Source organism: Nelumbo lutea, chromosome 3 (assembly GCF_056320005.1).
Source record: "Nelumbo lutea isolate HS-2025 chromosome 3, American lotus-T2T, whole genome shotgun sequence".
In the NCBI taxonomy this organism is placed as follows: domain Eukaryota; kingdom Viridiplantae; phylum Streptophyta; class Magnoliopsida; order Proteales; family Nelumbonaceae; genus Nelumbo; species Nelumbo lutea.
Genome location: NC_142686.1, coordinates 13,035,669 through 13,049,832, shown reverse-complemented (window position 1 = coordinate 13,049,832; position 14,164 = coordinate 13,035,669). Strand labels below are relative to the sequence as shown.

The 14,164-nt window shown below is 38.8% G+C and overlaps 1 protein-coding gene across 1 annotated transcript; it reads right to left on the bottom strand.

The window, feature by feature from the left end:
* Positions 1–6,533: 6,533 nt before the first annotated feature.
* On the bottom strand, positions 6,534–13,836 carry LOC148863030 (calcium-dependent protein kinase 10-like). Its single transcript, XM_088981386.1, has 7 exons — positions 12,950–13,836; positions 12,724–12,867; positions 12,467–12,619; positions 10,874–10,989; positions 10,588–10,755; positions 7,289–7,519; positions 6,534–7,167 (listed from the first exon to the last, which is right to left on the bottom strand). Exons 1-7 carry the CDS (start codon positions 13,611–13,613, stop codon positions 6,979–6,981), a joined length of 1,665 nt encoding a protein of 554 aa, XP_088837512.1. The 5' UTR covers positions 13,614–13,836; the 3' UTR covers positions 6,534–6,978.
* Positions 13,837–14,164: the final 328 nt, after the last annotated feature.

The window sequence follows — 14,164 nt, the reverse complement described above, 5'->3', positions numbered from 1 at the left end:
GCTAAGAAATCCTAAATTAAAATCTATCTAAATCATTGGTCCAATTGCCTTCAATTCAGGTTAGAAGAGTAAGCAGTAAATGTCAATCTCAGAATTCAGCAATCTATCAATTTGGATCATTCGAATGAATCATGATTGAGCCTTGGTTTGGTGAAACCCCAAGGTCATGAACAGCCTCTCTCAAGTGCATGTTCATCCTATGCATGAGTGACGGTTCTTCTATCTCTAGCAAGAATCTAATCCCCATGCATGCATTTCTTCAAACACTTCTAAGGCATCAATTCAAATCTGAATTGATCACCAACTGAATTGTGCAAGTTATCTCTAACCTTGCACTCAATTCAGTTCTTGAATAGTAGATCTGAATTCCTAGAGTCTCTCTCAAGCACTCTAGGAATTCCAAGCTGTAGATTAATTCGCCCAATCTGAAAATTGCAGATCTGAATTCTCTTTCAAGCAATTCAGATCTAGCAATCTCAGATCTGAGAATTCAGATCTGAGTTTTGAAGGTTAGTTGGCCGAATTAATCTACAATCACACCCTTATTCAAGAAACTTCAAATACAATGCATGACCATTTGAATGAATCAAAAAGAATTAGATTGCTGAACTGAAATTTTACAAGCTGAAATACATCAAGGAAGAATGGAAACAAGGAGAAAGAAGAAAGAACATATAACTAAGAAACTGAATTCAAATCAAAAGAGAATGAAACTACAAATGATTTATTACAGAAGATCTTTGAATCACAAACTCTCAATTCGAACTCACCTTCTTCTTCTAGCTTGCTTGTCTTGAACTTCCTTCAGCCCTTCTTCTTCTTCTTCCTTGCGCCTAGCCTTCTTCTCTTCTCTTCTCTCAAGGTGGCCGAACCTCTAAGAGTGGGAGAGCCTTCCTCTCAAGCAATTGAACAACTTTCTCCCCTCCTAGAGGCCTCCTTATATAGTTTTTCAAGGGGGCTCTTGCCCCTTCTTGAAGCCTCTAGAATGGGGTGTATTACACCCCTCATGAACCTTCTAGAGTGCTCCCTCCTTATCTTCAAGAAACATCTAGGAGTTGCCGCCCCTAGCTCCCTTTGGGCTGCTATTTGGGCTACAACTTAGCTTGCTTTTGAGCTCATGTGGGCTACACTCTAGGCTGTTATTTGGGCTAAAAATGGGCCTTCCTTGCTGGGCCGAATTCTCCTCATAGCTAGGCTTTATTTTCTTGGGTTTTCTCAAGGAATTCACTTGCTCTTTTTGGGCCGAAGTGCTCTCTCTTGCTTCCACGACCGGGCTGGACTGAAATTGGTCTTTTTGAACCTTCTTTTCTTGCCTTTTTCCTTCATTTTCTTGGATTGATTATCCCTGAACTTATTCTTAGCATTAAGCTAAATTAAGGCAAAAATTAATAAAACCGGCATAAAAATCCATGCTAAAGTCCTCAAAAATTATAGATAAATTGTAAGTTCATCACTGACTTGGTGAACTAGAGACTTGCCCCTATTGCCGACCTGGCGACTTGCCTCCACCGCCGACTTGGCGACTTGCCTCTAGCGCCAACCTGGCAACCTACGAGTCGTGCTCGCCATCGATTTCTGCATGCATCTCATCACTCCCGGGTCTCTCGGAAGTCCGCTCTCACATGTAATGTTTTGGGAGAAACCGAGTAAGGCACAAAGATTGGCGTACGTGCACAACTACCTCTGAGGACTTCGGAGCAGTTAGGCACGTCCTCCCGGAGATCCCGGACGTGTTGCGTGATGCTCATGCCAAACAATGCTTATATAAAGGCCATACCTCCAACTCCAGGGGTAGATGCACAATTTTGTTCTCACATCTCTCTAGCTCTCTCACGTTTAGCTATCTTAAAATCTTAGATTCGCTAACTTGAGCATCGGAATGCCCACCCCGGATAAAGCAACCCGAGCACTCTGACACTGTGTCCCTATAGGTCGCATTAGAGCCACCTCTCTAGCTCATCCCCATTCAGCTAGGCAATAGAGTCATCTCTCCAGCTCATCATCACTCAGTTAGGTGTCAGAACTACATTCTAGGTAGGAACCATTTAGATAGGCATCCAAAGCCACATTCTAGGTAAGAATTATTCAGCCAGGCATCCGAATCACCTGCCAAAATGTGCATCATCAGGTTGGCGGGAAACAGAAATCCAATGATAACTAGAATGAAATAATCAGCATTATTCTCTCCATGGCCAATTCACCACTTCAGAGAGCCTTCTTGACAAGAAAACTAAACGAAAATTCAACAGCACAATAGGCACAGCCGGCCTGGCAGCGATGGAGTCCTGTAGAAACACATAAGAACAAAATATAGAAGATGGGTTGAGAATTGAGACTTGAGAGGTTATTTCAGAAACGACGACTCTGACTGTGCTTTGCCGTTATGTTGTTCACTTTTTTCTACTCTTTGCCCTTGGCTAATAAGGTCCAACCCAAGTTTTTTATACGGGTTGAACCCGGGCCAGAACATTTAGGCTTGATTTAAATTTAGATTGGGTTTGGGTTGAGGCTTCAGATAGTTCGAGTCTGCCCTATGTATATATGTGTATATATATAAAGCATGCATATGCATATTTATAAACGAAACATCTACATATTTGAATCAATTCATTCTTAAATTGGATTTTAATAAAAAATATATGCATAAATTCTTTTAAACCCAATCAACCCACCCAAGCCCTGGCCTAGCCCAAGATCGAGCCCAACCTGAACTGTATTGGGTTAAACTTAGATTGAACCCAGGTTACTAAGTTTGGATTTAACCTCGGATTGGGCCTGGCCCAAGCCCGAGATTTGCACTTTTGCAGTTGGCTTGGGCTGACCTTCACCCGGACCCAACTCGCCCAACTTGCACCCCTGCAGCAGCCCTGCCTGTACATATCAGTGTTCTTGAAAATTCCAAGAAAGGGACAGAACGACCGCTATTAAAATCATTGATAAAATAAGGAAGTGTGGAATTTTTTAACCAAAACTCAAAACCTTCGTCATCTTCTTCTTCAACCATGAACTTTATCTCGAAAAAATTGTCCCCAAAATTGATTCAGGCTTCGGCATGCGTAACGCCACAGCTCCGATTCCAAGGATAGATTCCGTTGAGAGGATCTCATATGGATACAAAATTCAGAGTCATGTTGGCGTGAGGGACAACAAATGGTAATGACTAACAACTTGACTTCAATTAGAAGAGAGGAAAAAAAGAAACGTTTGGGAAATAGACAGAAGCCTAGTAAGGTGCTGGGCTCTTTTGAAAAATACTGGCCAGAACGTCCAATATTTCATGTGCTCCAAGTATCTGTAGCGTGTTTCCCAGTCGAGCTGCCTACAGCAATTCATCCCAAATTATCACAAAACTAATAATGTATCCACCTCCGCCAAACAAATCCATCCCACCTACCTCGAATGGGATGCATTTAACCTCTCAAATGGTCACTAAGCCCAGAAAGAAGCTCAAAGCCTCAAATGAAGGATGAAACTCATGAAAGCGAAGAACACGAATAAAACGGAATTCAAAAATCAACTTGAACTAGACCGTAGCCAACCATTCCCGTCAAGGCCTCAAGCCCAACCTGAGTTATGTTGATTTATTTTAGGCTGGGCTTGGATTGTCCAACTCCAATTAATACTGTTCGTTGGGCTGGGCTCAGGTCCAACGTCCAGGTCAAAGGATTTTACCACCTGGGGTGTACCTAAACGGTTAAACCCAATCCAACATGTTCAAGTTACACACCTAGTTAAGACTTAAGAGGGATGGGGAGAAGATAATATATCAAACCTAAGATTATTGTAGAGAGGAGGAGATGAGAGGGTGGAAGGGGAGGAAATTGAAGGGAGCTAGAAAGAATTTTATTAGGGAGGAGGGAGCAAGCTTAAGAGTACCGAGAGATTTAGGCTATTAAAAATGATTTGAAAAAATGTTTGTGTTTTTTTTTTATAAACTATTCTATTTTTTGTCTGTAATAAATTGTTTAATTTTATAGAACTATAGATAATCAAATTGGATCGAATTATATTCAAATATCTGACATCCTTAATGGTTTCAGATTTGAATCCATCTTCATAAGATCCATCAGATCATCGGATTGGATCGGTATATCCGAATCCAACCCGATCCATTTGCATCTCTATGAAGGAGGAAGCTTATTAAAGTCACCTATTTTTACCACCGGGACGGATGTGGCTGACCGGATTGACCACATGTTAGACCTTATAGTGGGCATCAGCTCTGTGGCCAATCTTCATATATGTGGCCATGTGGGTTTCACAATTAATATTAGCCGTTCAATATCTTAATTTTATAATATAAAACTTACATATAACGCAAGACCTTTTTGGCAGAAATCTTTTTCCAAACATAAATATAGGAATGAGGAAAATCATTTTGAGCACCAGAATAATTTGCCACGTGGAATTCCTGAGTTGTTTAGTGAAGCTTACATGTTCATTTAGATCTCATAGGCGTTTTAGAAGAAGAAGATAGAGCCATGGGTGTTTATTTTTCTCGAACTGGGCTAGTGATTATTATTCTTGATCCAAAGCCTGTTTGGTCTTCCCACATTTTTTCCCAAATTTTATTATACAGAGCCTGTTTGTTTTTTTTTTTTGGATTTTGAGAGATGGGGAGGGGGTGGGGGGGAATCGGTCAATAGGATTCTAATTCCAACTGATGAAGATATCCATATTCTTTTTTTATTGTTTTTAATTTATTTTCCTTGCCCATTTCATAGAAGAAAGTTCCCAACACTTGGACGGGACAAAATTGTCCATTTTAAAACCTTTTTTTTTTGTTAAAATGGTCATTGTCTTATTTACCTAAAAAATAAAAGAACATGGGTAAATGCATTCTGGATAAGTAACTTCCTGAAAAGCGAACGGGGCCATATTGTCATCTTATAACTTTACCATCTACTTGTATACGTGTATAGCAGGTGCCTTTACACTAGTCATTATAAATATAAAACAGTTTAGAATGGACCAAACCCAACTCAAACCTAGTTCATTTCTTCCCTAGGATTACAAAGCTTTGAACTTAGGACAATGAAGATTTATTCCATTCAATTTATTTTCTCTCATTTGTTACATCACTTGCCACTCTCATTGTTTAGCTTTTGCTTCAAGTAATAAAGTTTTTAAGAGTCATATTTTTTTGTTCATACTACAGTTGAGAGAACTTAAGCTTAGTTTGGTAAGAGTGCAAATACAAGGTTTAGAAATATCATATACAAGGTTTTGCACTGAATATATTTGTATTGGCATTCTTCTCCAATGCCAAGTTTGTTTGCAATGCAAATTTCAATTGCATTGGTATAAATGCACGAGTGCAAACATGCTAAATGCAAATTCTGGTCTGCTTTCGCTTTAGATTTGACTGTTTTGTTTGTTTGTGAGAAGTAAAATGATGTTGACCCCACCTTATATGAAAGTGAATGGAGGTAAGATGAGGATTATTTCTTTGAATGAGGTCAGAAGCAATATGACATGATCCCCACTTTATATGAGAGAGAATTGAGGTAAAAGAAAGGTGGTGTAAATTTTGCATCAGTTTTTGGAATGCAAAATTTTCTCTACTAGTTATGCAGTTAGGGGTGAGCAAATGGGTAGTTCTACCCGGAACCAAACAGAATCAGCCTTGAGTCGGCCTCAAACCAACCATACCCAATCTGTTACCAGGTAGGGTACAGTTCCAAATTCTTGGAACCAGCCCCCACCTAAGCCAATTCTAGGATATGGGGTTACCTTATCCAAATCAACTCAAAGAACTGGCTTTATTTTGCCTTGGTGGAGCCTTGTCTTAAAATAAATCCCAAAATACTTTGAGGATATGCAAATTTGAATCCAAGTACTCATCATTACAAGGACTATGGTCTCACTTGACCATTGAACCAAAAAGTAATATTTACAAAATTTAAACTATAATGATAAGTTTTGAACTATATTATTATTATTATTATTATTATTATTATTATTATTATGCTTGTGATTTCTAATCAACCATATATATTGATAGTAAATCAATGATACAATTTTTGACAATATGATTATATCATATTTAACTGTTAATATTAAAAACATAACATGAAGTACTATATTAAACTCAGTAACATATATTACCATCTAATTTGATTGATATGTTATGGAATGCTTATTTTTTTAAAGACAAGCCTCTTTTTTTAAAGAAAGAACAGGTTCTATGGGTAGACCCTAGAATTGATACTGACGAGATAGGTTCTAATTCCCAAAACCTAAAACCCAGAACCAACCCCCTACAACTACAAGCTACAGAGGTTTTACCATTTTGGGTTCTGCCTTGGAACTGAACTGAATAGACCCATGCTCACACCCCTACTACCAATGACCGCAAATGAGAAAAAGTACAAATTTTGTCTGTGTATCCTACAAACTACAAAATTGCAATGCCTCTCTATCTTTTGGTTTAACCATGTTTACTGTAATAAGTCAGGTGGTTTATTCCATTCCGTCCACACTCCAAAGAACAAAAGAGTTATAGTTTTATATAACAGGTATCAGTCCCAGAGTTTTGAAGGCCAGCGCAATGATGAATTGCCCTGACAATGTAGACTGAAATAAAATGATACTATATGATGCTCACAGTGTCACTGAACAGCTCCAATTCATGTCTGCACAAGAAAGAAAAACAGAAATACTACAGATGTACAGGCAAATCAAACATAGTAAGGCAAATTTACACATAAATTTGACAAAAATGATAGAAACTGTCACCAAGACACTTCAATCCCTTGGAATACCCGACAACTCAAGCCAGTTCTAAGGCCTCGGCCCTTGGGCTATCTGCCTCGTGCAGCCAAAAGAGCAAGCAAAATCCAGCAATAAAACCAAAACCAGTCACCGACCCCTCAATTTCCGATGGCTTCCCATGTGCTAAACATGAATAAAAAGAATCTGGCTTTGGTTTGGAATGGTGGCAACAGAATATTCAGGAGAACAAAGAAATATAAATGATCATGTGCCCTTTGTTCCAACTACAGTGCCTTGATCATCCAACTCATCACCAAATTTCAATGACCCATCCTTCATTAAGTCCATACTCAAACTCTTGAACCTCTCTCTTGAATAATGTCTTGACATCTTTCTCCAATCAGTTCCAGTTTTCATCATTGCAACAAATTCCTCGTAACTGATTCTTCCATCCTGAATATATGACACCAAGGAAACTAGTAAAATATTAATATTTATTACAAGATCAGAGAGGTATGCACCCCAAAAGGGAGAGGATAATAAAGAAGAAGATGCAAGGCAAGAAAGTTGAAACCTTGTCTGTGTCAACCTCATGAACGATGTCATTCAACACTTCAGCATCTGCTTGGCCAGACTCATCACTCAAGGCTTCCCGTAACTCATCCACTTCAATATACCCGCTTCCATCTCTATCAAAGAACATAAATGCTCTGCGAAAGTGCTCATCATTCTCCATTCTCTGTAAGTGAATTGTCACTGCAACAAACTCTCCATAGTCCAATGTGCCATTCCCATCAACATCAGCCTGAATAGAAGTAATTATTTTAATACTACATCATTAATATGATGGAGAGTAACTTCAAATGCATAAATCACTATATTCAGTGATACACAAACTGGATCCTAGCACTATAAGCTCCTTGACCGGATAATTTCAGGACCACGAACTGCGGAGAGCAATGAAATTTCAGCACCTAGACCAGAGCAAATCACAGCTCTGCTAGTATGAGCTTGTCTTACACTGCCAGTCCCAAGCACAGATAAAGGAGGAGGGTTGCATCAGGTTGGCAGCCAGCAATAAAACTTCTGCCAAACTCTCATGATCACAAATCCTGATTTATCCTTTTATGCTCATGCTAGGGTGTTCCCCAGAAGCAATGCACTACACCTGCGCCCATAATTCAATGATGGATATGGCACTGAAGAGTTCAAATCAGCCCCCCCCCCCCCCAACATCCCTGCTGTGTATTGGGAACATCTCCTGATGATATACCAAAAATGATGATGTCATCATCGAGAGATGTTTCCAATACACGACGGGGATGTGCTGTGGGACATTGTGGGGGGCAATCTTGTGGGGGAGTGATTTGATCTCGGCACTGAACAGGACGGAATGGTGAAATGGGATTCATGTAGTCAACTATATATAGTTGGGACAAGGATTAGATGAAGAGACCAGAGAAAATCATGGTTCGACTGTATCTGAACTACCATACATCTGACACTTGTCCACCTGTCCCAGGTCAGATCCATCCACTTAATGTAATCTTCAAAACTTTATGAACCTTTAATCTTTTGATAAGTGTTTTCTTTTTCTTGGCGGAGGGGGTGTTGGATGATGGCGTCCAGCTATGTGTGAATAGTGCAGCAACTTTGTAGGATGGACTTCATCAAACCCAGTTGAACACTACTACCTAGAAACTTGGCTTGATCAAGATAACACTAGAAAAATGAAATACGTCATTGAAAAAAAAAAGTTTACAAGGTTAGGGATATGGATAGCTGTTAAATTTGAAGATGCTAATGTGGTATATAATGTGATACATCAATAAATGAAGAAAATGCACCATTTTTTTGGAAGTGTGGGAAACGTGCCACACCAACTACTTATATGAGCTTAGCTATCATACAAATCATCACCTGTACCATCTAAGCCTTATCCAAATCATTTACTACCAGACTTCTGCTTGGTTGCTCTGCACTATTTAGTATTGCATATTCCATGAGAGACTTATATGAGCCTAGCTATCTTACAAATCATCACCTGTATCATCAAAGCCTTATCCAAATCATTTACTACCAGACTTCTGCTTGGTTTCTTTGCACTATTTAGGATTACAAATTCTGTGAGAGACTATGACATCAGATCTTCAGAGTACTTAAAATTGCACTAGATAACCAACCTCTTACCTGTCATCATCATTTGTTATTATTTTTCTTCAGCTTTTTTACCAAAAAAAAATATTTTCTTCATCTAGCAGTTTCTTTTTTCTAAATATGTGCAATACTATACTCAAATTGCTATTGAGAGATTCAAGAACTTGTTTTCTTTTATGACAGGTGGTTTTCTTAAACTCAAGAATGTAATAATAGCCTTGAACTGGAACTTTGGATATGCTTCACATATTCTTTAACATTAATTTATTCATTTTATTACCTTTCAATCAAGAACATTTGGTTTTATTATACCAAGATAATTGAATTATTAATTACTTTCAAGCAAGTTAAGAGGTTTCTATTTTTTTTTTATGTTCCTTAAACTAAATATTCCCCTGAAATTCTTTCAAGTCCATAATTCCTTTACTTTTTTAATATAGGGATTGCAAATGTATAGTAACAATGTGAAGTACAGGTTTACAACTGTAGAATGTAAATATAGAACTCCAATTGTAAGAAGGAAAACCTGGGCTATGAGGCTATCCACTTAACCATCTGATCCCCTATGCAAAATATATAAAAGATACCCCCCCCCCTAACTTAGTAAGAAATATCTAGTGAAGTGCATTTCTCAAATACCCCTCTTACATGGTTATTGAGCACAGCACCCACCAATCTAAGAACCCCAAACCTAAAGGAGCAAGAGGATTTGCTTCAGATGAAATCCCCATAACCCCTAAATTTGATAGGGACTGTTTTGGGGTCATAAGGCTCAGAATGGAAATCTGGGACACCAATGGTGCCACATGTTGCATATTTACAGGATCAAAACCTGTTATTAGACAAATACCACTTCGCAGATAAGTTTAAATGATCTCACTGTTTTGGAGAATAGTTTTTATTTGGTGACTCTACTAATTGTGGATCTGCCTTCAGTTTCAGTTGCCAAGGAGGCTGCATTCCTTGGCATACTTCAATTTATCTTAGGGCCTAAAATTGTAGGAAACTCGACCTGTTGTACTTTCTACATCAGGATTACCATAACTAAAACCTATATGAATGTACAGCAATTATTTTCTGCATAGCAATTCCAGGCAACAGAAATTAATGTAAGTAGCTCTTCCTTGATAAATAATCTAATAATCCAACCATCTGTGTAATCTAATAATGCAAATTGGAACATATTGACCTAATGAATTTGTCAGAGTCTCAGATAAAACATCCATACTAGTACATTTTTTTGTTTAATTACTTTCCTGCATGTTAATGTTCCTTTTGCTATATAAGTTGAATCATGGCATAGCGCTTAACTAGTAAATTGGCTTATCTTGACAAACCACAAACTACCTAGGGAGAGATGAAGACATATACCAATTCATCCTCCCCAGTCCACCCACAAGCAGTCAACTAGTAAATTGGCTTATCTTGGCAATAATTTGAATCAGATGTTTACACTGGATTCTGAAGATCTAGACACTTTAAGTGTTATCTATTACAAGATTCTCTTTCCAAAGCTAACCAGTAGTTTATCTCAAATTTTCTGGGTAATTCCCACCAGGGGAGTAATATTCAACAAGATAATAAACCAGTTGGAACTTCAGATCCAAAACCCAAACAATACATTAACATGCTATGACACTCAAGCATGGCGAAGTTGAGGTAGAAGATAAAGCAAATGGAGTTACTATTACCCTATGTTAAATAGCAGAAACTTACCACTTCCATGAGCAATTTCATCTCTGGTTCAGCCAATTGAGACCCAACCTTATGAAGTCCAGCCTTCAATTCCTCATATGTTATTTTTCCATTGTTATCAGTGTCCATTAGTTTAAACATATCACTAATAACTTCCACTTCTTCAACAGATAAGTGCTCAGCAATTACCTAAGGTATTGAATGGACATCAGAACCATTTTCATGCATTAGCATAGCCACACAATATATGGATAAATATCAGAATCTGATATTGCAATGAAACTTATTAGTTATATTAAATACCAACCCGCATGGCTTTCTTTTTGAATCTATTCATCACAGAGAATTGTTTAAGTCTTGTCCTTACAATATCTCCCAACGGGGCATTTGGGGCTTTTTTTGCATTTTGTAGCCAGGAATGTTCTGCCGAAGGAAAAAAAAAGGTCATTTATTTAAGGAGAATAATCAAAATTCACAAGTAGCAGTGAAGTTCTCCACACGATTCCATGTATAGTTGTAACCATACATTTGGAAGAAAACACCTCCAGTGCTAGGTTCTTTAACTTATACTTGGCAAAAACAACTTTTACTTATAGTGGTAGTCATAAGTTTCTTTATTTTTTTGTATCATTTATTTGTAAAATTTACACTTGGAGATGCAGGACAACCCTCCCTCCTTCCCATATAGACATTGAGGCATTATCCTTGCCTCCCCTCTCTCTTCCTCTCTTGTGAAGGAGCTACAGCCTCAGATTTTAATGAGTTTTGATTGATCTGGGTGAGAATGAGCTTAATATTAATAAAACACTGAGAAGCCGCAGCCAAGCTCAGAATCTCAGACTCACCAGGGTATCAATCTACACCCTTACCATTGCCATCATATCAATTTAAAACATAGCCAAAACATAGTTGCCTAAGTGGGCACCTAGGCGACAAGGCGCCCATAGAGACTCACCTCACTATTTTGTACACGGCACTATAAAATATAAAATAATGTTCTTTATTTTTTTAATATTAAAATAATACAAAAAGTCTTTGGCCAGGATACCGTGATGTTATGAAGCTCATATTTTACAAGGAATTTAGACTACTTTCTCAGTTGTTAAAATTTTCAAACAATTTTCAGTTTTGGGATTATGTCTAACCTTGACATTGAGCTACTAAAAATCCAACAGAAACAAGCTTCAAAAACAGCTTCATTATCACTAAATATGCATTAGTATGCAAATTTTCAAATTTTTGGATCATCTAAAGCAATTTCAGGTACTCCATTGAACAGAAAATCCAGAATTTTTCCAATGGCCCACTAACTCCAGGGAGAATTTAGGAATTCAAACAATGAGAGCAGTAAAAAATACCACCATATATATACATACATGGTTGGATCATAGATGGCATAGGAACCATTTTGTGCACATGTATAAGATGAATTACCAATATAACAGCCATTGTTTATGGGCAAAGTGATGAATTGAAGTACATTCCCAACTTATTGTTCAATCCTCTTGGATTGAGAGCAAGTTGATAATTGGATGGCCCGGATACTATTACTGCCCCCTAGGTGGCCTTTTTCTTGACCATGAACCCTAAATACTAGCCCAAATCCCGGACCGTATATTGGAACCAAACAAACAATATGTTCTTCTACTCATTTTCAGTCTCCCGTCAATCTGATCACTTTGGATTTATCTCATTTAAGATGGTCCACCAATTGAGGTAAGCTACAGGTCAACGCTAAAGGGAACTATAAAATGCGCCATTTACTTTCACTGTTACAAAGGATTTGCAGATCAATGAAAATGAAGAAAAGGGGCAGCTTCTGACGGGCTAAAATGTACGAAAGACAACATCCGTGAGTTCTTCCCAGATTCTCAGTGCCATAATCTGAAAATTGACTTACCAAGCACCTGTTGAACAGTCAGACGCTTTCTCGGGTCTGGCTCCAGCATCTGAAGGACAAGGTTTTTAGCGCTTTCAGAAACCATCGGCCATGGATCCCTCTTGAAATCAATTACACCTCGCAGAATTGCCTGAGCAACACCGTGTTCAGTCTCTGCAACAAACGATTTAAGGTAAGGAAAAGAGAAAAGAGACCATGAAAAACCTGCAATCCGACAGCATAAAGTCATCTAAAATTTACAACTTTTCAAGCAATACCAGCCCAAAACGGAGGAACACCACACAACAAAATATACAAGATAACTCCAGCACTCCAAATATCAACTTCTGGTCCATAGTTGCGCTTCAATACCTCCGGCGCCATATAGTACGGACTTCCCACAATTTCCGAGAACCGTTCCCCTGCTCACCAAAGTTAAAAGAATAAATGAGAATTTGAAAAAAAAAAAAAGCCATAAATCAAAACACAAGATTGATAGCAGACCAGGGCGAAAGAATACGGAAAGCCCGAAATCGATTGCTTTAAGCGGAGCGTTCTCCCGCTTGTTGGCAAACAGGAAATTCTCGGGCTTGAGGTCTCTATGCATCACTCCGTTCTCATGACACATCCTTATAACCTCCGCAATCGTCCTAGCCACATTTGCAGCTGCGCGTTCACTGTAGTGCCCCCGCGCTACAATCCGATCGAAGAGCTCACCACCCTCGCATAACTCCATAACGAGGTGTACAGCCTCGTTGTCTTCGTAAGTAGCTTTAAGCCTTACCACGTTAGGATGGTCAGGGAGGCTGGACATGATCGCAACCTCACGGCGAACGTCTTCGATGTCAACGGCCGTTCTTAGCTTTCTCTTGGAGATAGACTTGCAAGCCAAGGCCTCCTTGGCTTCTCTATCGGTACAGAGGTAGGTGACGCCGAACTCGCCTCGGCCGAGTTCGCGACCCAGAACGTACTTGTCGCTGATGCGAGTGCGGTGACCAAGTGGGACAAAATCTTTTAGGACACGGACCGGTGCTGGAGAACGAATCGGGTCTTCGGCGAAAGGGTTGGGTCTTCTTTCTGTCCGTTCATTCTTTCTTGGTTTCTTCTTCTTTGACGTTTTTCCATCTTCCAAACTTCTTACTGTCACACACGCGAAGCAGTTGCCCATATCGAGAGCTCACGAAAAATCACGCCAGAATTATGTGTTGTTTCGATTTGCGACCGTATTACAACTCCCGTTCTTTCCTTTTTCTCTTTTTTCTTGTGGTCGGGGTGGTGTTGGCGGCATATCACAGCCACTGTCCGGCGGAGACGAAACGCGGGTTGAAAAAAAGCAAAAATGAAAAAGGAAGGCTTTTTAAAAAAACGTTATAATTAAAAGTAGTTTATGTAATGTCTCTTTAAACTCTATGGGCTTATCAGACAGTTCAGACGCATAATTAATAATAAATCATTTCTAATTACAATATGTGGAATTGTTAAGTGTACTAAACTGACCTAAATGATAATTAGTTCGGAGAACGATGAATTGCTGGTTTAATTGATGTCGTTAATCTAATCATCGCGTCATTATTTTATGGATGGTTTTCCTAGAAAAAATATGGATGGGTAAGGTACAGTATTTCTCAGGTCAATTTAATTGGATCGTGAATATGGATCAAATGGTCCCGAGACAATTTTATGTTCGGGTCGGATTGGATCCAACCGATTGTGGATAAG